Here is a 25,552-nt window from a genome sequence, read left to right on the forward strand (position 1 = left end):
TTTTTAAAAGTGAGTTTTTCCCTCCCACTGTTGCCAAGTGGTTGCTGATAGGGGACAGTATTAACCTTGCAATATAAAGCACCTTGAGGCAAATGTTTTTGGGATTTGGTGCTATATAAATAAAATGTAACTGAATTGGTTAAAAAGTCCACAACTCTCTCCATACCACCACTTCATCCTCTTCAGTGCAGTGAAAAATCAGCTTTAAACACAGCAAGGTTGTGTTTAAATATTCGAAGTTGTGGTCAATTCCCATATTAGTCATTATATTTAAATATAAAAGAATGTAGCCTACATCTTTAAAAAAAAAAAAAAAAAAAATCCTCCAAAAAAACTAACCTAAAACAGAAACCACAAAAATGGCACATTTGTTTTCAAAAATATATATTTTAAAAATTACCTTAACATTCATTTGTCATAATCAATGTAATGACAGAGAGACAAACAGAACAGTTTTAGGAACATGTGCAGAGTTTGAAACAGATTCAAGAGAAATCACCAGCAGCTCCACAAAAAATATAAATTTGCCTTGATGAAAATATAAATAAGACAAAGACACTATTTAGTCATGATATAATTTAACAATCTTTGTTGCACAACTGTCAAATGGAGTAAGAAGAACCGATCTTTCTTGGTAAACCGTGTGGTACATGAAGACTTTCATAAGCCAACATCTAGATAAAAGCCTTCATGATGACACCGAAACTCTTCATTCATTTATAGCAGACTATACAGTCTTCAAACTCCTCTTTCATACAGGTTGAAAAATCACATTGAAAAATTAAAAAGAAATCGTTTGTACTGAAATGTAACCATTAGAGAGTCCTCGTTTAAATCTAAAGTGCACATTTACGCACAGTTGATGTACTTTGATATTATAATTTTAATGTTAGAAACTGATGATAATGCTATTGAAGTTACAAATGTAAAAAGCAGGTCATGGCAAACTTCATTTCTAGACAGAAATGTAGTGCACAAAATAAACTGTACTTTCATACGTGGTGGAGTAAACATACAACCCGAAGTAGCACCACGAAAATAAAAAAGTGTTAAAAACAAAACCGCAGCAGAGAAGTCACTTTATTCTGTTAAATTAAGGCCTGTCCTGTAATAAAGAAGTCATGACAGCTGGACTTTCTTTGGTTTTCTCTCCTCCCTCTGCTACAGCGTAAAGCGGTTCTCCACCTCATCTGCAATCATCTCAGCAATGGCGAGGGAGGAGGTGGCTGCCGGCGAAGGAGCGTTACGCACGTGGAGCACTCGACTGCCCACGTCTCCGACCCCGCCGTCAAACACAAAGTCATCCACGAGGTTTCCGTCGCGGTCGAGGGCCTGTGCTCGAACTCCCGTTGGACCCCTGGACAGGAAACAACCGGCGGTTACAGAAAACCGGTCCTAACATTTATCCTAATATTGTGTAACAAGCACCAAGAATGATTTCTCTACCTGATCACATCACTCAGGGAAAGTTCAGGGATGTACTTCTGCAGATTTTTAACCTGTGCACCAATGAAAAGTCCTCTATACATTTCTCCAACTCCGAATGTAATGTTCCTCATTATTAGCTTCTGAAGGCCTCTGCAGGTAAACAAAACAAAATAAAACACAAATTGGCATCACACACTACGCAGCTGTTACACTGTGACTGAAATCGTCACATCTTCCAGGACAGATTTGCTACCTGAACAAGAGCGCATCAGCAAAGTCTTGAGCACTGAAGTCGTACACTTTGTAACCCTCCCTTTTAAAGGCGAGGACAGCGTTGGGGCCGAGCCAAATACTTCCATCCATCCTCGGGGTAAAATGAACTCCGAGGAACGGAAAACGAGGGTCAGGAACCTAATGAGAGATTTTACAGAATGTATTAGAAAACACAGACATGTTAAACCTGCAACAAGTATTAAAACAACCCACAAATAATGTGGATGCAACCGTCAGAACTCTGCTTCAGAACTACTAAATTGGAATCGACAAGAAGTCATCTTTTTAAAATTCCCCTCAAAACATCTCCAGGCAGGAGGAAAAAGAAGTCCACATACTGTAACTCACTTATACTTTTTCACATATATCTGGGATGTTCTGCAATTGAGATTGCCAAAAAATGATTTAAACAAACAGAAAACACCTGCCTGTATATGTTTGCACCAGGAAAACATTTTCAGCAGACTTACAGGGTAAATATTTCCTTTGACCAGGTAATTCTTCTCAGGTTTCAAGACTAAATAATCTCCTCTGAACGGGACGATCCGTGGCTCCCGACTGCATCCAGATATCTGTGACAAACGGTCCGAGTACAGGCCCCCACAGGTCAGGACGTAACGGCACCGCAGCTCATTACCCTGTGAGAAAGTAATGATGCAAAAACTGTAAACAACAGAACACGATCTGACCGTGTGATACCTTTGTTTTAACATGTCTTACTTTGTTATCTCTGACTGCAAGTGGATATTTCATTCCTGCAAATGGAATTTAAATAGGGAGTTGTGTTAGCTATACAATTTTTATGACAAGTTATGACTGTGTCAACACTGATGTGCACAACCAGCTTGTTACCTTCTGTGCTTCCTGATGGGCTCTCCTTGATCATGGAAATGTCATTGACCTCATATTCAGTTACCACAGTGCCACCTGCCTCCTTGAAGTCAGTACCATAACTGAGAGCCACCATCCTCCAATCGACAATGCCAGTGTAGGGCGAATCCAAGGCCATTATCCCCTGAAAAGACGAAATATCAAATATTACTCTGCATTAACACGTTTTTGTCCAAGTAAATGAGATGATGTTTGTTTTCTTTTCACCCTGCAGTAAGGCTCTCTGTCCCGGATGCCCTTGCCATCGACAATGGTGAGGTCACGCACATTGTTCTTCATGCCGCGCTCATATAAAGCCTTCAGTCTGGGAATCTCTTCCTGCTCCACAGCAACGATGAGCTGCATGGTTTAAGACAGAAACACATACTTCACTATTACCAACTGAAAAGTTTCAGAGTACCAACAATCGCTAAAAAAACAAGCAGGCATCAAATCGTTGGTAACATACATGGTCCTCTTGTATTCTAAATAAATATAAGATTTTATTTTTTGCAATAAGAATTGGCGCTCAGTCCTTTTCTTTACTCTACGGGGCAATAAAAATTAACATCCAAGTCAAAGATCTTGATTTGGATTTAATCTTTAGGGGGAGACATCAAAGCTGTCTCCAAAACACTCCAAATATTTGATCCTTGCATTGGATTTCATTCAGCTACAGAGCTGACTTTAAGACCCGTGTCTGGGAATAAATATACATTTCAAAGATTTAAAAGCTAGTTCAAACTTCCATCCATCCTCCCATTCCACACTGCAAACTCCAGACAAAAAAAACCTCCAGAAAATCAATTTGAAGTAGGAACCTACCAGGACCTGCTGAGGTCACAGGTTAACCACTGCCACCTAGTTCAATTTTAGTTGCTTTTAGTCGTTATGCTGCCTCCTGCTGGATTAAGCTCACCATGAAATTAGTTCCAACTGTGGGTACCGACTTTTCCCCCACTGCTTTTAATCAATATGCAGTTTTATTTTTTCTATAAATTTCCTGACCTTGTCACCCATTTTTGCTTTACATTTCACAGTGGCTCCATAGCGTGGTGCTTAATAAGCAAGAAAATATCTGTTTTCTATCACAGATATCTGTTCTCACTGAGAACATATAGAACCAAGAGTACAAAACAATTAGCCCCTGGTAAAAATGGGTAACATTAATTAAACTGTGTAAATATGGATGAAGCTGAAAGGGCAGTAGGCTACTGTTAAATACAGTTAAACTAGTAGTATATTTCCTTCCCAACACTGTTGATAAATGTCTGCTGTAATTTCAGTCACTCAAGGTGGTCACTGAACTCTAAATCTATCAGCTTAACATACAGAGACAAACCTTTCCGCATCTCTTGTAAGGAAGTCCTTTCTTCTCACAGTACTCATAGGCTAAAGTGGCTCCTCGCACACACAGGCGAGCCTTCAGTGATCCCGGTGTGTAGTAGATCCCACTGTGAATGACTCCACTGTTATGCCCACTCTGGTGTAAAGCTGGTAGGTATGGACAAATTGAAGAACAATAAGAGAGAAGGGAGTATTAAGTCCTACGGAGTGATGGGGGGAAAAAAAACTGACTCAAATAATTTTTTTGTTTCGTTTATTTATCTGTTTAAATGTTGATCATTTTAATATGCAAAAGTTTTAATTAACTTTATTTAACTTTCTGTTTGGTAAATATTAGGGTACACTTAGGAGATTAGCATAGCATAAAAGAGTGGAAAACAGTAGTTAATATTCAGGTGTGTTAATACAAAGCCACTATCTTCCCAGGAGTTGATGTCTCAACAAATTCTTTGGACTTTGGGCAAACAAGAACAAAGTGTGCATTATATTTGGCCACAGTGCACAGCGCCACATTTGGGGAAACTCAGCATAACAGCGCAAACAACTCAAGCACAGTGGTGGAGGGCTGATGGTCTGGGTTTGTTTTGCAGCCACAGGACCTGGGCACAATCATTGAGACAACCATGAGCTCCTCTGTATACCAAAGTATTCTAGAGTCAAACGTGAGGCCATCTATCTGATAGCAAATGAGTCACGTAGGATTAAAATGATCCAATGCACAGCATCAAATCTACAACAGAAAGGCTGAAAAAGAAAAGAATCAACATGCTGCAATGGCCCAGTCCAAGTCCAGACCTCAACCTCACTGAAATACTGTGGTGGGACCTTAAAGCGGGGATTCTGTTAGGGTCCACTTGGGTCCCAGAGTCATCAGACAGTTAGCTGAGGGTCTGCCCACCTGCCTTTTTACAATGCATCAAATACGCATGCGTCCAGACGGCAGACTTAAAAGAAGTATAACAGGAATGACAAATCAGGCGTGGGTTCTCCAACTGTTGACTTCTGTGTCCACAACAGTAGAATCAGGCTTAAGAGAATAGTGCACAAACAAATGCCTGCTATCATCGATGAACTGAAGCACTGTTTTAAATAAGCGTGCAAAGTTTTACCACAATGATGTGAGAGACTGAAGTCACACAGGAAATTATTAATTTAAGTCATCGCTACAAGCCATTATATCATGCATCTATATCTATATATATCTATATCATGCAAGTTTTTCACATGACTGCAAATGTAGTATAAATATCTTATATACTGATTGGGGTAAAGTGTTGTCATACATCCAAAATCCTGCAATAACTTCAGAAAATAGTGCCAGAGTATGTTTGCTGGTTTGTTACATTTTTACAATGTTTTGGCTCTGTTCTCCAGGACATTTGATTATTAATGAAACAGTAACTAAAGGGAAAGGGCTGTCAAGTTTAAGAGTGTCAGTGAGTGGGTCAAAAATGTAGAGATTTGTGGAGAACACAAATCTCTACATTAACATGTTGTTCCGTGTCTTTACATCCACAACACTCCACTCACAAAGCTCCTTTTCTTTCTCCAGGAGGACGAAACTGAGCGACGGGTGTCTCAGAATCAGCTCTCTGGCTGTGGCCAAGCCCACAATGCCAGCTCCCACCACAGCTATGTCATATGTGCTGAAAAAACAAAAAGCAAACAGACAGGACAAAATTTAAGGTGGCTATTAATAATCGACTAGCTGTACAGATTGAAAAGGTAGAAAACAAAGCAGAATATTTAGGTCAAAGTCCAGCCATGAATGAGAAAGAGACCTTTGACGCAGATCAGTCTGGAGACCTATGACACAGATGTTTGAGTTAAAGAGGTATTTGCAATTACAAATAGGATAGAAGAACCCTTCACCATAGAGCAAGCAAGGATCTGCAAGAACACAATGTTCACAAACATTTAAATCTTGTAACCAAGTGAGTACATTTTGCGGCACTTTTGCAACAGCCAGACAAAATTATTATTTTATTATTATTAACCTTTATTTAACCAGGAAAAGTCCCATTGAGATTAAAAACCTCTTTTGCAAGGGAGTCCTGGCCAAGAGGCGACAACACGTTGAAATTACAAAGTTACATACATATTATAATGTCTTAAATGTCCCACAAAACATTAAAGCAATAAATGCAACCAGAGATTAAATCAGGGACTATCACCAAATTGGTTAGAAAGTGTCAATGTTCAGAGATGAAACCTTGCTCGAGGGTTTCTATCATAACTAGAACAGAGTGCCAGGACCTGTACAAATGCGCACAGGTGTAAGTAGTTAAACCTGCCAAACATTTCACCTGTCAACCCGAGGGTTATCTCTGAAGAAGCTGAATTTAAGTAGGAAGGTTTCCCTTGCTCTTAATAATAATTAACTGTAATTTCCTATATTGCAGGGCTTCCTTAAAGTAAACTGGAGAGGGAGCGGTAAGCTGTGTGCAGCCTCTGAAAATACGGCAACTCTAACAACCGTCCTCCCTGCTGGACACTTATTAAGAAATCAAGGGAGCTTCTGAAAGTTTAAAATGACTTAGTGAAATGTGAATGGAGCGCAGATGACTGGAAAGGCAGACAGATGTTTTGTGTGAGTAAACAACGTGGTGTGAGGACCTAGCTCATGCAGAGGGTACAGATGTTGTTGAATCTATATCTTGGGGAGTTGGGTGTCCTTGGCAGTGACTAGGACACCTGTGCTGGATTTCACTGACAGCTCAGTGAAAGTTGCATATTTGGGCAGGCTCGTCTGCACATTTTCCTACCTATCTGTACGCATTAAAGAAACTAGCACCCCACCACTACTTCTTCTCTCACATATAACTGAACAAGCTCACACTTATGCACAAGTCATTGTCTTTGTGGTGTCAGCCTCACCCGTGTAGCTGTCTGCTTTGAATATCCTTTAACAGTCCACCAGCAGCCTTAAAGGACGCCCCGCTCAGGATCCGGATCATTGTCACAGCGTTTAATAGCAGCTCAAATTAGCTTCTTCATTGTATAAAAGCCAGGAGCGACTTTCCTTAGCTCCTAGTGTTCGTGTTTCCTCCTCTCGCTCCCGTACGTAGAGCCGCTAACGTTCCGCTCTGACGTAAGCGCGTCCAGCCAATTGGATACCGCGTTTTTTTTATTCGTGATACGTCGTTAAGGTTAAAGGTTAGAGCTATGATGGCTGCGCTCTGAATGTAAACAGTAGTGTTTGTCAGTTGTCCTTTGCTTGTGAGATAACTCCCAGTGCGCAGTTTGGCTTTCAGATATGAGACTGTTGTCGCAGGCGGTGAAGTTTGCGGTGACTCACCCGGAGAGGAGCCGCAGACACTTCTGGGGCTGGCTCAATGCCGTTTTCAACAAGTGAGGCACCTTTTTATTAACTCACCTCCACCTTAACAATACATCACTATACGAAAGTCTTGAGCCATACTTTTCTTTTTCTGGACATTAGCTGCTTTTTCTCTCATTTTGAACCCAGTCCTTGTACCTGACTATATTCAGAGACTTAACCCTGACCTATGAGTCAGACAAACATAAAACAGGCATCTAACTCAAGGAATGAACCAGTTTTGTCAACACATAACAAAAAACTTGGCAAACACCCCTTTAAAACGTGTCTTTAGGCACTTTGCTACTAGCAGCCTGTAATTTGTTCCTGTTTCTGTAGCTGAATGTATGGAAAATGCTAAATATAATACAGTTTGATAGGCATAAAATAGGATTTTCACACCAACAAGATGATTCCCAAAGAGAGATTAGCTTAAAACTTCTTATATCTCAGCGTGGTGTGTCATTAAAATTGGAAACTGGACATGTTGAGTACAAAATAACAAGTGAAAAGCCACTACAGCTTCTACAGCAGACAAACCTATCTGAAAGTGATGTCCTTAAGAAATATAAAAGAAAAAGAATCCAGGTAAGACTTGACACAGGACCTGAGAGATGCACCTGGATCTTCTGTTGATCGATCTAGTCTTCACTGAGGCCTCATTGGAAATGGCCTCGGTTGAAGTATGGCTATAAAGAAGCCGTTCTTAAGAAAGAAAGAAAAAGCGTGATGTATGCTAAATCATACAAGAACCTGACCAAAAATCAGTGACAACAGGTCTGATGGAGTGATTCATCAATATGTACTGAAGGGGTCAGAAGAAGGAAACAATAGTGAGTATCAACAGCCATCTGTAATGCACGGTTGAGGCTTTGTCATGGTTTGGAGCTGTGTTTCAGACAACGGTGTTGGGATCTTGTCAAAATTGATGGAATTATGAACGCAGAAGAGCAAAAGTCAGTTTTTGATCCACCATGCAATACCATTTAGAAAGGATCTGACTGCCAATGGCTTCATCTTAAACACATCGTCCATCCAGTAAAAGCATAGCTGGGTAGAAATGGACACAATGGGTCAGCTACAGTATTATTTTTTTCCCTAAACAAAGAAAAGAAAGCCCACATTGAAACATATCCATTTATCTAAGATCATATAAACAAAGTCTAAACAAACACTTAAACAGAAAAGCTATTTCTAGGCCTGTATTTATAAATTAATTTTCACTTTTGTTTCATTTACAGAGATTTTTGCTTGTAACTGTTTAGTAAAGATGAGGAATTACAGTCCAGTGGCGCTTAAAATAATTTTTTTCATGTTAAATAAACTAGAATAGAATAGAATAGAATTCAACTTTATTGTCATTGCACATGCACAGGTACAGGGCAACGAAATGCAGTTTGCATCCATCCAGAAGTGCTTTAGTGATATAGATATATTACAATATATATTAGCAATAATATAGATATGTAAGTATATTACAGAAATGGGTCTATTATGTTATAATGTACACGGTATGAAGTATGTTGTGAATATTCTATAACTATAAGTATGTACAGGCTGTAGTGAGTACAAGCTATGTACAGGCTATGAACTGACAACATGTTTGTTTTTGTAAACCGTTGATGATTAGTTCAGGTTTTAACATTTGCCCTAGTGGGGAAGTTGTCAATAGGACTTTTGTCTCTTGACCCTTCTTCCCTTTCTGCACCCAACAAATGTGACCCGTCACATTTCATCACATATCAGCATGTGCAGTACTTTGACTGTTTGTTGATCTTCACTCAGGGTGGACTATGAAAGGATAAAAGCTGTGGGCCCAGACCGAGCAGCAGCAGAGTGGTTGCTGAGATGTGGTGCTAAAGTGCGCTTCCAGGGTTTTGATCGCTGGCATCTCGACTACAACGCATTGCCAACTGGGTCTCTGGGCAGATACAAGATCCAGGCGATTGACGCCACTGAATCCTGCATCATGTACAAAGGGTTTGACTACCTGGGTCAGTGTGGAGAACATCATGTTCTTGTTCTAGACTCATTGACGTCTTCACCTAATGATCGCGGATGTTGTCTCAGATATATTTAAGTGTACAGTCACACACCTGGTGAGGCTGTTGTCTTTTTAATTAACAGAAAAAATGTTCATGGGGAGGAAAACATTGATGAATTAATATTGTGTTTAATGGCTGATCTCATATCACAGAAGAAAGAAAAAAATCCATATTCTTAGATTCAGAGGGTTCGTCGTCTGCACTTAAATATCTTTTGGATGCCTTTTGGATAAGTACTTTGTTAACCTCAGATATACATGCAGTTGTAGTCAGAAGTTTACATCCATGGACGTGAATCTCACAATTATTTTGAGCTTTTAATGATTCCTTTGAACTGTGCAGATGTCATTAAAGATGTGCAGCATACACAAATGTACAAATTTGAATTTACTTCAAACTTTGGGTCAGAAGAATACATACAGGCTCAAATATATACATACAGCCTTACAGATTTAAGGTTAAGTTGAACAATTTGGAAGTAATCTTAAGATATTCCATCCACTTTCCAGCTTAATGTCCGTGTCGTCTGACCATTAAAGGTTTCTCCAGAAAGCATTTAGCTTGTCCATGTTAGGTGCTGCAATTCTTCAAAGTATTGATCAATCCAATGAGTGCTGGTAAACAAATCCTTGTTGTGGTCGATCATGATCACTAATGAGAAGTTAATAGGCCCTGTCAAGTTAAAAGACATTGTAGAACCTTCAGCGTACTTATTAAAAGATTTAGGGGAATGCGTATATATATAGTTTTGAGTGTATACATCTTCAGCCCTGTATGGATTAGAAAAAAATCAAAAGCAAATTCAAATCTATGCACCCAGTTTTTGTTTTTAAAGTGATTAAAATGTGTGCTGTGCAATCATTCCACCCTGGAAAAAGAACTGGTCAAAGAAATCATTAAAAAAAACAAAACAAATTTAACTTTAAAAATAAAGTTATATATGTCTCGTATATAATATAACAAATTAAAAGCAACATTGCAACAAAAATATGTTACAAAACTGACAGACTGTGAACTTTAATAAGGGACGCTTTGATCAACAAGGACAGAACTCAATATTCTGTACTTCCAGCTTCATAATGATCTTGTTGACCTAATGATGGCACTGGGGGAACAGAACATAAGTCATTAGGACTTATGTTCTGTTAACATCAGTAAATCCAGATGTTGACCTATGTTAACATAGGTTATTTCCCTTTGAACTCGCTTTGGATTAACATAGTAAAGAGTGTGTTTAAATTAAAAATTAAAGCCAAGTTCAGAAAGTGTAAATTTTGCATTAGCTTCGACCTCGACGGTTGACCTGAAAGCGATTCCCTTCCGTGGTGTTAACAAGAAAGGCGAGGGGAAAGTGCATCTCTCTTAGACTAATTATCTAAAAGTGACGCAAGTGTCCGGGATATTTTACACCAAGCAGGCACGCACGCTTTCTCTGACCTTGCTGGCTGCTGAACTCCAGTATATATATATTTAAAGGAGAGCATGCCTGAGTCCCTTTTCCTAAACGTGCTGATGCCATTTTTTTAACGTTGATTTTTCTAGATGGTTTGAAACATTTGGAAGAAGTCAAGTTCAATAAGTGTATCTACATTGAAGATGCCTGTCTGGAGAGGCTGACCTCCATAGAGAACCTGCAGGAGAGCTTGTACATGATGGAGGTGGTGTCGTGTGGAAATGTGACTGATAAGGGTATTATCGCCCTGCACAAACTCAGGTCAGTGTTTATTGTTTGCTCCAAAGGAAACAAATTTAAAGTACTGCTTGTTTTAATGGTGCTTTTTTAAAAAAAACAATCTTATAACGAATGAAGTAATTAGGCGATGCTTCCTCTCAGGAAACTGGAGTATCTGTTTCTCAGTGATCTTCCCGGAATCAAAGACAGACAGACAACAGTTGACAGGCTGCAAACTGCACTTCCACATCTGGAAATACAGCTGGACCTGGACTGATCGTGTGAATGGCACACAGCACAACATCCATTATTCTTAGGTTTTGAGGGTTTTTTGTCGCGAGAAGGTGTGGCGTAATCATTCACAGAGTTGTCATTTCGTCAGTCCAACAAAGAGTCAAATGAAATCGCTGGTGACACTAGTTCACTGTGATATTTATTCAAAGTAACTCCATATGTGTGTACATAGAGAAAGCAATTGAAAAGGTTTATTTTAAGAGTAATTTACATCTTCTTTTTAGATTATTTTGGCATTCATCATTAAATATCTGAGGACAAACAGATGGCTGAAAACATCCTTAGCACCAATATTCCAGAGACGTTGAGTACAGTGCGACTGCTGCTAATAAATGTTTGTGAAAGTGGGATAAAGGATGTTTAATGTCTGTATTTACTCCTAATGTCAATAAATAAGATTTTCTGAAACGCTCACGAGCAGTTTAACTTCATGTCCTGCATTATAACTTACTAAAATAACAAACAAGTTGCTCTTATAAAGCCCGTTATTATATAAAAATACATTTGGCAAACCAGGCAAGGCAGTACATTGGAGTTTTTCCTTCAGTCTACTGTGCAGCTACGAGCGGAGCAGCTCACTGCTTCTTGTCTCTATACAAAATCAGCCTGAAACGACGGCGACATACATAAACCAACATGACCTGCTGGGAGTAGTGCATAGACTGACATCAACGAGAGAGATACTAGAGACACCTCATGTGATACACCTCATAAAAAGTGGTTGGAGCTTCATTAAATGTGTTTAAAAAGTGCTACTGGAGTATGCGTCACGTTACTGAGCTCTTGGTGGTGGTTGGACTCGGATCAGGACCAGCGGGATTAGATGTTCGGTAGGTGATAGTTGAATTTGCGCAGGTTGTTGTAGTACCTCTTATTGTCCAGAGCTGGAAAGAAGCTGCTGCTGGTCAACTGTGGCAAATACTGTAGAGCACAAAAATCAGTAAAAACAAGTTTACAAGGGCATTTTTTTAAAGATCGATGAGTTTTACAACCTGAGGTTTGGACTCTGACTGGGTCTCTTTTTCAGAGAGTCTGTTGTGGATTTGCTGCCGTGATTATGATCATTGTCCTGTTGCATGACCGGTTTGACCAGTCGGACAGATGGCCTCGCATTTAATTCTAGAAAACCCCGGAAAACAATTCACGGTCGACTCTATAGCTGTAAGGTTCTTCGAGTGCAAAACAAACCCAGATCTTCACTCCTCCACCACCGTGCTCGACTGTTGGTGTGAGGTGTTTTACTGACGCACTGTGTTTGGTTTTTACCAAATGTGGTGCTTATGGCCAAACAAAGTGGAACTTTGGTCTGATCTGTCCAAATGGTATTGTTCCAGAAATCTTGTCATCTGTTTAGTTGCAACGTTGGAAGCTGAAGCTGTGCTAACATGTCCTTTTTAGAGAGAAGAGGCTTTCCTTCCAAACAAGCCACACTTGTTCAGTCTTTTTCACATTCAACATGCTAACTGAGATGTAGCTCTTGTTTTGTTTTTTAGTTTCTCTGAGCATTGCATGATTTGACCTTAGGATGAATTTGCTGGGATGTCCACTTCTGGGAACATTTTGGTTTTGTGTTAACACACACCTGCATGCTACAGTCCTGCAAACTGCCAAAAACCTCTGCTTGTATGGAGTCGGTGACCCTCGTTGATGATCATTAGATAAGTGCACTTTATTAGCAACACTTGACTGCTACTTACCCTCTATGATGGAGAATTGGGGACAAATTAAGAACAAAAATATTGATCATTTTGAGAATAAAGTTGAATTGTGGCGATTGCAGATGTTCTTTCGGGACAAACTGTCATGTTATGTTTTGTAGTTCATCGATGTTGTATTTACCTAAATTTCAGACCTCGGGACCTGATTATCTTTTATTATATCCTGATATATAATAAGTAGTATAAGTGGTATAAGTAGTCATCTATTAATAACATATAAGAAGTAGTTTTTGATTTGTAACTTTTAAGTGCTCGTTTTAATAGTATGAGCCGATATAACCACTGACAATTCTGTATTCAAGTTAAAACACAACCAGTTTGGCACCAGTTATCCCAAATATGGTACGTCATCTTTATCATTGGAACAGAAGGCTGCTCACCCCGGGGGGAATGTGTCTGCGAGGTAAACGTGTCCTTTTGTTGCCGGAGCGGTCCTGCTGTCGAGATGTGCTCTCGTTTCTTTCTCTCAGGCTGTCGAAGTACGGATGCTGGAGGAGCTGCTCACAGGTCAGCCGCTCAGACGGGTCCATCCGCAGACAGCCCTGCACCATCACGTGTGGACAGAGCACCAGAATTTGTCAGTTTTGTAAAACAGCAGCAGGAAGAACTGCAAACATTAAAATAAAAACAACTTCACCTTCATCAGGCTCAGAGTTTGATGTGAGAGGTTTGGATACTTTTGCTCCAAAGATTCCTGCAGAAACCGAAGAGCAAAAGGACTTTTTGAAAAGACAGTCACAAGTTTAGATATTTCTTTTTGTTCATTTATTATTTCAGTGAAATGATCTTTATTCGGCCTTTTCTGACTGAAATAAAGGAAGCAAAACTCGTCGTCACCATCTGTTGTGGCTCTGGAATGGATACTCCACAGAAGAACTGGTTGTTGCTGAAGACCTGCTGGTGTCGAGGAATCAGATCTCCTGGAACATAATCACACAGCGAATAGCGAGTATAACGCATTATACCTCACCGATAAAATTAGGGAAAAAAATCGCTATTTTCTCCGAAAATGTAAAGGCATTTTACGCAGGAGGCTGATCTTACCGAGGGTCTTTATGATCAGGTACAGCTGGTCCATGTCCGACTTCCCGGGCCACAGAGGCGTCCCCGAGAGGAGCTCAGCAAACAGGCAACCGATTGCCCACACGTCCACCGGGGGGCCGTACTGAGTGTCTCCCACCAGCAGTTCAGGGGCGCGATACCAGCGGGTCGCAACGTAGTCGGTGTAGTAGTCACACGGACCAGCTGCCAAACACAGAAATGCACAAAATCCAACATCATTTCAACTATCAGTGAAAACACACATAGTTTCTGCAAAGACTCATTCAGTGAGTAATCCTGGAGCTGCAAACATCATTTAGCCGTTTTCCTGTAATTCAATAAAGCGAATGTTGTCAAAATTTAACCCAGAAAGAGACACTTTGCTCTTTTTCATTGTGTGACACTGAACTGAATATCTTAAGTTTGTTGTTGGGGATTTCTGTTGGTTTTCAGGGAATCATTTCTGAATGAGGGATTAAAACAAATATTAGTAACAAGCCTTGAACTCTTCTATGTGAATCTGAAGCACTGAAACTATCCAGCAAGTACTTAACCAAGTTTAGGGTAACATTCATTAAGTTGTAAATATGAATATGCACTTGTAATGGTAACAGTGACCACTAAGGGGCACTGTCAACACTGTTGCAGCTGCTGATGAACTTACTGAGTATCCTGGCAAAGCCAAAGTCGCAGAGTTTGATGACTTGATGCTTGGTGATGAGAATATTCTCCGGCTTGACGTCTCTGTGGATGCACTGCAGAGACAGTACAGTAGAGTTACACCACTCTATGAACTTAACCACATGCTTTCTGATGGGAGTAGAAAGAGATTGTAGACTTCAAGCCACATTGTTATACGGGGGCCGTTCTAGCGTTTGTTGTGTCTTGGTGATACATTAACTGCTGGTCAGCCACGGGAAAGGAATTCTTGTAAAAAAAAAAAAGAGCCATAAAGCAGAGTGTTTGTTGGGTGGTGGAGGAGGGAGGAGGGTAGTAAGGAATTGAAAAACAAAGCAGAGGGGAAGGTTTGACAACTGGGAAATACGCTACGTGAGGAGTCAGGTGGGAGAAGCGAGCGTGACGTCACTTACATTCTGTTTGTGGCAGAAGTTGACGGCCTGAAGCGTCTGCCAGGTTATACTTTTAACAAGATGCTCTGGGACGCTGTAGGACAAGGAGGAAATCAGTTAACTGATAGACAGAAACTTATTCGAGCTTGAAGGGTATTTGTTGATCTTGGAAAAGATTCTTAGAACAAAATGGGGTTTACTGGAAAATTTCCAAACACGTGATGACATTGTCAGAGACTGAGCTTGGAGCTTCACGCTTGCCTGCCTTTCTTAATGTAAGGCCTTTTATTGGAGGGAACAAGCTTCCTGATACACTATCAACAAGCCCAAGTGATGCCAAAAAAACAGACATTAAGATTTCTGCCATGTTTACTAGATTTAGTATTTATATTGTTTATATTTTGTATCGTTATATTGTTTTGGGTCTGTGTGGTGGTGAACAAAAATATAAAACCCTTGGTTTGGTAAAAAAAAAAAAAAAAGTCTGGGATCAGTAAAATCTGTAAGATGCATGCTCTGGGGGTCATCAATGTCTGTGCAAAACTTTCAGTGTGGTCCGTAAAGTCATTGATGAGGTGGGGTGTGAAGGTGGTAGACCAGGGGTGCCCAATCCCAGTCCATGCATCTCTACTCCAACACAGCGGAATCAAATGGTTTGATTACCTCTTCAGCATGCCATCAAGTTTGGCAAAGGCCTGATAACAAGCCATTCATTTGATTCAGGTGTGTCGGAACAAGGTGCATCCAAAAGCTGCAGGACAGTAGCTCTCAAGGACTGGGATTGGGCACCCCTGTGGTAGACTGACCAGCAAACAGACATCCCTGGAGTGGTGCTGCTAAAGAGGCCAGTCATACAGTATATGGATAAAAGGCTACCTACACTTTATGCCTACGGGAGCTGCTGGGTCATGGAAACCCATGTCACGAAGCTCCCGGCACTCAGCTTTTGTGCTGATGTTAATGCCACAGAAGGTTTGGAGCTTTGCAGTTAGTGAATAAGAAGAATGTTAGCATCCTTCATGCATTCAGCGACACTCCTCTGTAACGTTGCGTGATCTGACACTTTGCAGCCGAGTTGCTGTGGATTCCAAGCACTTTGTGGAATCTTGGAATATCTACGAGGAAAGAAATTTCACAAACTGACTTGCTTTTTGTACCCGATGAAGGTCAGTAAGACCATAATGTTGTGATTTGATAAAATAATGGTTTGTGAGACAGTTTTGGGAGGAGCTTGGAATAGAAGTCGCGTAGCTCGTCACGGTTCATTTAGCAAAACACAAAAAAATACATTTGTTCTGTTTTCTGCTCTGTTTTGTTTCATTTCTAGTTTTCTTTTGCCGCTCTGTGGCTGAAGATGACAGTCAGTAATGGCCAGCCATTTCTTTCTTGAGGCACAATGTTCAACAACTGAGGCTTTGTTGGTCAAGGGGCCGCTATCTACCAGTGTTGCTGGGGAAATGGCTAATTCGAGCCTTGTGACTGGCGATTTATAACAATCTCAGCCCCTTTCTATCTATTTTGTTGTCTCTTCTTTTGAACCCGTCTGTGGCCTGAAGGCTATAGGCCAGGACTAGAGGAGGGCGGGGGGACTGGAGAGCCAAAACACTCCCTATAAAATGTGGCTCCCTTCCAGCAAAGCATTCTGGGAGGGCATCACTGTAAGCATACCACAGAAAGCCAGTCAGTCTCCCAGGAGATGAGCGTTGTGCCCATCAGAGCTGGACAAAGCGGCATACATGTTATATAAATGAAGTTTGGAGATAGCCGAAAGCCAGGTGTTTGCAATGCTGTTCTTTAAACATGTGCAGTTACAAAGCAACTACCAAGTAAATGCATGCATCTCTTTCTTTCAGGGAGGTTTTGTGGGGAGACACACCCACCCTCTGGGATGGCGGTCCAGCTCGTTGAGGACGGTGTGATCGCAGTACTCGAAGACCAGGTGAAGCTTCCGTTTGCGTCGAAACACTTCGATCAGATTCACCAGGTTGGAGTGTTTCAGTTGCTGCACAGACAGAAAACAGAAATCCCAAACAAACATTACAAGCAGAATCTGCTGCACAGAGGAGTGGCTCATCAGTCTCTGTCTGTATCTCAAACACACTAAACTGTTAAGAGAGGGTAATAAACATGCTGTTGCCCCTGACAACCTGTCCTATTTACGAGCTCCTGATGTCCAGCAGGCCTCCAGCGCTCCCACCCACTGCATGACTAATTAAACCACCAACAAACGCATCGGTACATCTTTGATAAATATGTACATCGTTAACAAAACACATGACTTGACCACAACTGAGCCTAAGCTTCCAATTTACAGCCTAAGAAAGATATTCAACTCGTGCCAGAGGCTTTTTTAAAAGATAACTCAATGTTCACAGACATGTCACACTGCAACTGAAATACTGGAGTCAGCTCTGACCCTGCAGGGTTTTGCCTTCATTTGATTACAGCCCTCTAAACCTTTTCTCAAGTTTGCTGGTTTGAAAGCGAAGTGTTTCCCCTCTGTCGGCAGAATTAATTGCACCGTGTCCCTCCCGCTGGCTGCACAGGAGGAGGAATGCTTTACATTTCCTTGCATTAAAAACAAGATTTAAATCCTCTAAAGACTGAGTTAAAGTTTCAAAACAACAGTTTGGCTGAGAGTTATGATAAAAACTTGATTTGTAAAGTAAAAAAATGTGAATGTTTTACGCTTCCTGCTAATAATTTTATCCTGATGAGTTTTTTATTTGATAAATGTAACTTCGTAAGTCATATATTTCGTTCTTAGTCACATAATTTTATCTTGCAACTCTGCATTAAGAAGACCAGTTTTGTAAAGCAGACTTTAGCATTACATGCCTCTTTTATTCATTTATCATTTTGATGTTTTTCTCTCGCAACTTCTGTACTAATTTGCAAGCTTCTGTCAGACAGGCTGCGTCTTTACCTTGAGCATCCTGATCTCCCTCAGTGCAATTTTTTTAATGATGGGATTATCCTCTGACTCGACAAACTTCTTGATGGCGACGATCTGGCCCGTGTCTTTGTTTCTGCACTTGAAGACGACTCCGTACGAGCCCTCTCCAATCTTTCCAATCTTCTCGTACTTCTCCATACTGAGGAGGAAGCAGTGCTCCTCTGAAAGGAGACAAAACAAAAACTTTACAAGCAGCAGTGGCAGCCTGAAAACAGACAAAGAGGAAAAGAAAGGAAGAAGGGGGCTTTACTTGATAATCTACTGCTTTTATGAATGGTTTACACAAGCCAAGCTGCAAAAATTAGCTTTTTTAAAAACAAACAAACATGTTTTTGCAGCAATAAAAAGTATGAGCAACTTTTGACCCGTCAAAAGCATGCCTGCATGCAAGCTCGTTTTACAGGGATGAAAATGTTAGGGTAACTTCCTAAATGGCCCTGCACAAAGAGGGAACGTTACACCCATCTCCCAGCAGATTGCGTAACAAAAACATTTGCAATGCAAAGTATATTCGGTCATTTCCCTGAGGGGGACACAAAGATAAGACTAATAACATGGTGAGGAGAATATCAAAGTGCTGCACTGAAAAATTTGAATGCATTTCAAAGGGGGAAATACCACCTCTGATTAAAATATAACCTCTAAGTATAACGCCTGATATTTATGATTAAAAGCTGTTATTATGGTCCAGATATCTGAATGAAAGGTGACTCCTGAAGTAAGCAAACATAATTTAATATTTATGAGAAAAGAAGTACAGAAATGTCCACTTGGAATGGCCACACATTATTACATCACTTGCTGACTTCATGTATACACACAAATGACATCTTAATTATTATCTTTTTGTGTGCATTTACATCCTGAGCCACAAATCGGGAGATTATCTTTAATTTATTTGCACCTCAGTCCTTCTGTGCAGCTCCGTGCAACCTACACAAATACTCTGCAGTGGATGGATGTAGTAGTGAGGGGCCTTTAGTGAGAATCATCTGCTTCTGAATGGGAATAAGATGATGACAGATATGATCAACTTCAGAAGAAAAAGGATGGCCACACTAGCTATATCTATCCTGGGACAGTAAGTTGATGTGGTGGAGGAGTGCAAGCACCTGGGAGTCCCATCATCAGACAGCAGACTGAACTAGAAGACCAACACAGAGGCTGTATTCAAGAAGGGTGTGAACAGGGTCTATTTCCTGAGGAAGATGAAGATCCTATTTATCAGTCAGTTGTAGCAAGCACAGCTACAGCTGACTGAATAATCTCATCAAAAGAGGCTGGCTCTGTGATTGGCTGCAAACTGGAAGCACCTTTGAAGCTGTGGTGGAGAGCAAGTCCCTGAACAAACTTCTATTGATCATGGATAACATGGATATTTTGATAGAGGCATCTGTCAGATAACATGATTGTTATTATCAACTATTCATCATTACTTCAACTGCTATAACAAAATAATGTCCCAAATAATGGATAAATACAGCACTTCCCATTTCATCTCTTTACACCTGCCTTCTGTAGTGCCTGGACACTGTATAATTTATTAGAAACAAAAAAACCAAAATTGCTAAATTGATGCCTCGAGAAGGTGCAACTATTTTTTTTTTTTTTTTTTAAATACCCATGCTACTTTATTTTAACATGGAAATAAAGTGTTTCTGTAAAGCCTATGGACGAATAATCCTGACCATTAAAGTAGAATAACCCAAAATAAATCACATTTATAAACTTACTGTCCGTAAAATGCTCGCAGATGTTTCTTTAGGAGGAAATCCAAATTCAGGAGGACCCTTTTCTTCCTCCAAACAACATCAGCCTGCGAGGTAGACGATCACAGAACAACTACTCCTGCAGCTCCAGCGAGCTCCTGTTTTTAATCCGTAAAGGTGGTTAAATGAAACCTACATCCGGTCGCGCTTTTCAAAATAAAGTGACCCAACTGTAACTGCATTTTTTTCTTCATTTTTAATGCTGTCACTTCTTTAACATTATCATCATTAATATCCCTTGACTGTGCTTCACTTGCACACCTGTTAAAAATTAAGTATGAAAAGCATTTTATCTTAAAACAAACTCAAATCTTTAACTCCTATTTTGATGAATCAGCTGCGTGTTTAATTTTGGAAGTAAGATCACATGACTTCCGGTGCTGCCCACTGAACAAGTCTCCCTGAACAACAACTTAACACTTCTGCTTTTTTCCACCCTTGTGTCCATAGGAACCACTGACTCCACCCCCCACCTCCAGAGGAAAAGGGAAAGCAGGACTCCTGTGGATTATCACACCTGAGAGAGTTACCTTTGTCAGGCTGTTTACCTTACAAACGTCATTATCGTCATGCCTGACTCATTTCAGTCTAACAGGAGAGCTCAACCACTGACACATGGGAAACATTTTAGGGTTGTTTTCTCACACATCTGAGTCCATGTTTACCCGACCATCAAAAACCCTTAAACCACATCAGCCTGATATCATCCAGTACGTAACACTGAGCTGCAAATTTAGTCTGGTCTCACTGCGACCAACTAGCCCAGGGAGTCACATCAGACTGAAAGCAGAACGAAAAAAAGAGGAATAATGGAAACTAAAACTCACCATCACCTGCTCTCCCTAACAAGAGATTATCTCACGACACAAGAATAACCCACAGCTCGTTCTCATGTTAACAACAGCTTTTATTATAAAAACAGTACACATTAAGCAAAGGGAATGCAGAGATGTTAATAAAACCTAGCAGTCCCTCATTTTGTCTTTTTATTTTAAATAAAAATGTACAAAAGTGCTTACATGGTGCAAATAATGATAAGTAAAGGGTCTATAAAAGAGGGGGGGGTAAAGAAAAATAAAAACAAAAGCATGTACAGTATATCCAATTTCTAAAAAAAAAAAAAAAAAAATGCAGCAGAGCAGGAGATGCAACTATATTACAGAGCAGTAAAAATAACCGAAAGCTGCTTAGGTAGTTAATTTTAACACAGCAGACCGCTCCGTCACCGTGTATAAATCCAACATACCCTCTTACGGAAGATGAGGTTAATAAATATTGCTTAAATAACCCACAGCACTTGTGAGTTTCTGTTTCAACTGATCTATTATTCTCACTACAGAGCTTGTAAAATCTCCTCTCAAGCTTACTAAGGTTTGCCACTGGCAGTAATTATGAGTGACAGACAATAACACAACAAATCTCCCATGGTTTCCTAATACAATCACAATTCTTGTGAATTTTAATGGCACTTTTGTAATAATACCGCTAGATAATTTGTTTGTAACTCAGTCCACAGAACAGGAAAGTGAGGAAAACGCTAAGTAATGATGATTATTCAAGCTTTTTACTGCTTCTCCTCCTGCTCGTAACAGTCCTCGCATTGTTTGAGATGACGGAGGCTACAGTTAACGTCTTGCTGGTGAAAGGCTACGTATGAATCCGAACTGACCAGGCTCCTCTTTTACTGACCTGCAGATCCCGTGATCAGTAACAAAAGCTCCCAAAAACGCTTTTAAACCGGACAATTCTCGTAACAGAAACGCAGGTCTAAGAGTGTCATTTTCTCCCAAAAGTGAGGCCTCTTATCCACTTTTCAAAGACCTGGCGAGTCACTGGCTGAGGATCAGTAACTGTTCTCATGACCTGCTAAAATATAGAGGTTGCTCAGGGCCGTGGGGTTGTCGGTCGGTCGACTCTCTAAGACCACCACCCTGCAACAGAAACACAGGAACAGCAGTTTGTAAGAAAAACATAATATCCTGTTTCTTTACACAACAGTCATTTAATGCAAGGAAGCCATTTTTCCCCCACTCGCTTTGCTTTTACTGGAAATCCCTGCTGCTCTCTTGATTTTCCACTTCGATCACTTCCTCTCGTCTACACAGCTCTGACAACAACGTGTCTTCCCGGTAATTACTTTTCCAAAAACCCCTACAACACGATCCAGGTGTTTCAACTAAACCCTCATTCCCTCATCATCTAAAATCCTGGAAGATTCTTCTTATCACTCGTTGTTTTCCCCACACATAATCTGATCAAAAAGGTCTAAAGCCCTGATTTACATTTGTTGGGAATCTATATAAAGCCTACAACGTAACCTACATAAGTGGTTGACGTTGCTAGCATTTATGCTGGTGCATTACGTGTTCATTACCACGTGGTTGTGTCCTGGTGTTTTATATGTGGTGTCAGTCATGATAGAAATAAAATGCAGGGACTTTTTCATATTCATGTTTGTTCCTGGAGTTCTACATTCCTTGACTTCCTGATGTCGTTTCAGGAATTTGCTGACATTTGTGAGTCCTTACTTTAATGCTATGATTATTATTTCTCATATTAAGGGGGTGACCGTTATTCTGTCACTAATAAATCAAAAACTGTGGCGAAACAGCACAGGAGGAATTGATTGTGCTGATCAGGCAAATCACAATTACATTGACCTGAGATGGACATGAGATTATGCCGTAAGATTTCAGAAGGGTTATAGTGTAGCTAGACGTAGATTCCCCAGTGAAGCATTAATCTTATGTTACTGTATTGTTTTTTTAAATTGATAAAAATGGGTAAAATTGATGTTTTTAGTGATGAAAATTATGCATATTTTATGTGTAACACTCAAAGATCAGTTTGAAAAATGCAGAGAAACAACGAGAAGACAGCTGGTTGACTTCGTTCACCCACAGCTTTGATCAGATTATTGACAGTCTGATAAAAAAAAAAAAAGAAAAGAAAAAAGGCTGAACTGCACTGAAACTGACATTAGCGACGTGTTGCATAATGTTCGTGGTTTCAGTGTGCAGAGTCATGCATGTTAAGTAATCAACAGTCAGATGACGGCCAGATCAGGACGGCAGTGGGTGCATCTTCAGATGCCGTCGGCCTTGTGGCGGTGACAGCTGAGCGGAGAAGCTGCAGTCTATACTGCCCGTTCCATCAGATGAAATTACAGAGGCGCGGAGAGACACTCAAACCAGGCTGGCAGTGCCCAGGCGGCGGTGAATAAAACATGGCGGGCTGGGCAGCAGAGAGTGGCCTCGCTCTGGTGCCACAAGTCGGGGCGGCTCCATCAGGAGTCACCGCTCAACGAGAGGTGCTGCTGGGAGATCGTCCTCCAGTTTGAGCATGCTCTGTTTGACTGAGTCTAAAAATCACATCCTGCTTCATCTGCAGCTGAGAGCAGTCACCACAGAGAGCGCAATCGTAATTTACTACAGTGTTACCTAAAAGTAAATCAATAAGACGATTTGATGAGGGACAACCAAAGTAACACACTTGAAAGTAAATGTCTGAGTGCAGTGACAGATGAGAATTGTCTGCTCAAAACGTTATGGGTGAGGAGGTTGTTTGGTGGTTCTCAGGTAATGGAAAAACACACCTGAGGGATAACGGTCATAAACTAGCGGGACAGGTTTCATGGGAATTATGGGATGAATAAATAGCTATACCAAAAAATAATACCAAAAAACAAACAAAACAATTAATAATAGAACAGAGATGCTTAAAAGAGGAGGGAATGTAGGCTGTGGCTGTACTTCCTCTACTGATGACATATCTGAAGTGTAAGGATCTGTACCAACCTGTCAGATCCAAGGAGGCGGAAGACTCTGCTTGGATCAGAAATCTCCTGGGTTACCTTCAAAAGAAACACACACACACACACACACACACACACACACACACACACACACACACACACACACACACACACACACACACACACACACACACACACACACACACACACACACACACACACGCACGCACACACACACACACACACATTCATGTGACAACTGGCTGTATATCAGAAGTACTGCTGGCAGTGAAGGTAAACTGTAGCGCAAGAATAACAAAATATAAAGCTTCTTAAACTGCATGGGGACATACACGAAAGGCTCTGTGGTGTTACATCACACCTCTCTCATTAACACACCTCTCTCATTTCACTATCATCTATTAAAAGATCTGCAGAATTCCCAAATTACTCCATCTCCTGTGTTTAAATTTTGAATTCACAGACTTCCCCTTTTATAACAGACTATCTAATGTTTTTAACAAGCCCTCAGTGCCATCTCTGCTGTGTACCTATGAGCCTGGAGCTTACTGTTACCTCTACTCACAATATGTAGCCTGACACCATGCAGGGTAAAGGACAGGGGCCCCTTCAAAACACTCATATGCTGGCATGTCATGAAAACTTGTTGACAGATGTGAGACAGTGAGTGGCTGACACCTGCTAGGTGTAAGACCTTGGCCCTGGGAGAGATCTGATCTGTTTAAGTCTAAACGAGAACAAGGTCTCGGGTGTTCACAGATGCACCCACCGAGGAAAGCACGGATCACCAGACCCGCCCCCCCCCCTCTGAATGCCTTCGCTTTTCACAGGAATCATAACAAGACAAAGGCTGAATTATTTAGCAGCTTCTCCCTGTTGTGTGACGGGTTTCGCTTATGATTGAGTATGAATTTTGCATGACTGCTGACATTTCGAAAATCCTTGCTATGGTCGATCTGTCAAGCTGGGCCGGGCACGGACTCGGGGCACAGACCTTCTGTTTCATTCGAGTGCTGCTGGACCATGTCTCACACAGCCAGCTTTCAAAAGGGCAGCCCCTAAGTCCATATCAATTTTCATTTAAGCAGAATGCTTCACCTCTCTGCGATCCCTTGAACTTTTATTGTACCGCTGAGCGCATCTCATGATCAGGTTAGCTTGGAATCCCTCTGTGGAAAGGTGGACAAATTCATTACCACGTTCTAACACAAAGACACGCTGTCTGCTCCACCTGAGGGCTAATCTCCTGGGATCACCTACAGCTTGCAGCCACACACATAAACAGACACTACGGGTCTTTGTTGACAGGAGAGAGAGGTGTTTGTTCATGTGTACAGCACACAAGCCTGTGTCAAGGATGTTAACACATACTGCATTCACAGTTTCCACCCTGGCACCTATTGAGGAACCATGAAAATGATGGTGAAATTTTAAATATCACGGTTCTTGTTAAGAGCACAAGAAAAAGAAAAAGAAAAAAGAGCAGGTTTTATTTTTCTCCCCAGGGTGATTAAAATGACTGTATTTTACCTCATTGGACTTGAAGCTCTTTCCTTGCATGCCATGTTTCCAAAAGGCCAGAACGCTGTCCTGAAGGCACACTGTTACAATACAGAGGAAACTGTGTGTTAGTGCACAAACAGGTCAAACATTACCCAAGACTAATCAATTTAATGCTATGATACATTTACACAGCCCTTTTTTACAACTTCAGTCTGCGCTTATAACTGGGGCGCTGCTTTACAGCTCACTCGGCTGGTTGGGTGACCTAAGTGCCGAGTGGGGTCCTGGCTTTGACTCTGGACCATTTCCTGTGTGTCACAAAAGGACCCCCTGATGATCCTCTAATCATCATCAGGGGGTCCTTTTGTCCCTCTGTGGGGGGTTACTCCCACTAGGTTTATATCTGGGACTCCCCACCATTTGACCTTAGAACTGAAGAAGCTTCTCGGATGAGAGGTGAAACGTCTTCAAG

General features: G+C 40.9%; 4 protein-coding genes across 12 annotated transcripts in view; 1 reads left to right on the plus strand and 3 right to left on the minus strand.

Annotated features, from left to right (window-relative positions):
* Positions 1-367: 367 nt before the first annotated feature.
* Positions 368-6,996, minus strand: l2hgdh (L-2-hydroxyglutarate dehydrogenase). The gene is made up of 10 exons (XM_086275183.1): positions 6,796-6,996; positions 5,449-5,564; positions 3,914-4,065; positions 2,800-2,931; positions 2,554-2,716; positions 2,422-2,456; positions 2,172-2,339; positions 1,682-1,839; positions 1,447-1,578; positions 368-1,357 (listed from the first exon to the last, which is right to left on the minus strand). The coding sequence occupies exons 1-10, from the start codon at positions 6,873-6,875 to the stop codon at positions 1,162-1,164; spliced, it is 1,332 nt and encodes a 443-aa protein (XP_086131309.1). The 5' UTR covers positions 6,876-6,996; the 3' UTR covers positions 368-1,161.
* A 56-nt stretch (positions 6,997-7,052) lies between these two features.
* On the plus strand, positions 7,053-11,680 carry dmac2l (distal membrane arm assembly component 2 like). The gene is made up of 4 exons (XM_086275185.1): positions 7,053-7,269; positions 9,023-9,231; positions 10,825-10,996; positions 11,117-11,680. Exons 1-4 carry the CDS (start codon positions 7,175-7,177, stop codon positions 11,229-11,231), a joined length of 591 nt encoding a protein of 196 aa, XP_086131311.1. The 5' UTR covers positions 7,053-7,174; the 3' UTR covers positions 11,232-11,680.
* cdkl1 (cyclin dependent kinase like 1 (CDC2 related kinase)) lies at positions 8,623-20,552 on the minus strand. The gene is made up of 10 exons (XM_086275184.1): positions 19,767-20,552; positions 18,004-18,194; positions 16,958-17,079; positions 15,099-15,171; positions 14,672-14,762; positions 14,011-14,211; positions 13,804-13,886; positions 13,604-13,660; positions 13,347-13,508; positions 8,623-12,169 (listed from the first exon to the last, which is right to left on the minus strand). The coding sequence occupies exons 2-10, from the start codon at positions 18,169-18,171 to the stop codon at positions 12,068-12,070; spliced, it is 1,059 nt and encodes a 352-aa protein (XP_086131310.1). The 5' UTR covers positions 18,172-18,194; positions 19,767-20,552; the 3' UTR covers positions 8,623-12,067.
* Positions 20,553-20,688: 136 nt separating this feature from the next.
* map4k5 (mitogen-activated protein kinase kinase kinase kinase 5) overlaps positions 20,689-25,552 on the minus strand; it is a 28,468-nt gene continuing 23,604 nt past the window's right edge. For all 9 annotated transcript variants that reach the window (XM_086275182.1, XM_086275181.1, XM_086275180.1 and 6 more), the window contains 3 exons: positions 25,108-25,178; positions 23,600-23,655; positions 20,689-21,733 (listed from right to left, as the gene is read on the minus strand). In XM_086275182.1, the coding sequence (XP_086131308.1) occupies positions 21,646-21,733; positions 23,600-23,655; positions 25,108-25,178 (215 nt within the window). In that variant the 3' untranslated portion in view covers positions 20,689-21,645. The remainder of the gene's footprint in view (positions 21,734-23,599; positions 23,656-25,107; positions 25,179-25,552) is intronic.

Source organism: Aulonocara sp. 'chitande type north' Nkhata Bay, linkage group LG19 (assembly GCF_057382095.1).
Source record: "Aulonocara sp. 'chitande type north' Nkhata Bay isolate Kocher_YH1m ecotype deep benthic linkage group LG19, A_spYH_male_GT1.1, whole genome shotgun sequence".
NCBI classification, from domain to species: domain Eukaryota; kingdom Metazoa; phylum Chordata; class Actinopteri; order Cichliformes; family Cichlidae; genus Aulonocara; species Aulonocara sp. 'chitande type north' Nkhata Bay.

Excerpts from the sequence above, each read along its gene's own strand:
- l2hgdh (XM_086275183.1), bottom strand. The coding sequence starts at position 6,875 with ATGATCCGGATCCTGAGCGGGGCGTCCTTTAAGGCTGCTGGTGGACTG. Across the intron at positions 4,066-5,448 it reads GGAGAAAGAAAAGGAGCTTT|CTTTACACCAGAGTGGGCAT; the intron begins GTGAGTGGAGTG and ends CATACCTACCAG. Across the intron at positions 2,340-2,421 it reads TTGCAGTCAGAGATAACAAA|GGTAATGAGCTGCGGTGCCG; the intron begins GTAAGACATGTT and ends ACTTTCTCACAG.
- dmac2l (XM_086275185.1), top strand. The coding sequence starts at position 7,175 with ATGAGACTGTTGTCGCAGGCGGTGAAGTTTGCGGTGACTCACCCGGAG. Across the intron at positions 7,270-9,022 it reads CTCAATGCCGTTTTCAACAA|GGTGGACTATGAAAGGATAA; the intron begins GTGAGGCACCTT and ends ATCTTCACTCAG. Across the intron at positions 10,997-11,116 it reads ATCGCCCTGCACAAACTCAG|GAAACTGGAGTATCTGTTTC; the intron begins GTCAGTGTTTAT and ends GCTTCCTCTCAG.
- cdkl1 (XM_086275184.1), bottom strand. The coding sequence starts at position 18,171 with ATGGAGAAGTACGAGAAGATTGGAAAGATTGGAGAGGGCTCGTACGGA. Across the intron at positions 15,172-16,957 it reads CTGGACCGCCATCCCAGAGG|CGTCCCAGAGCATCTTGTTA; the intron begins GTGGGTGTGTCT and ends CTTGTCCTACAG. Across the intron at positions 14,212-14,671 it reads TGGCTTTGCCAGGATACTCA|CTGGTCCGTGTGACTACTAC; the intron begins GTAAGTTCATCA and ends TGTGTTTGGCAG.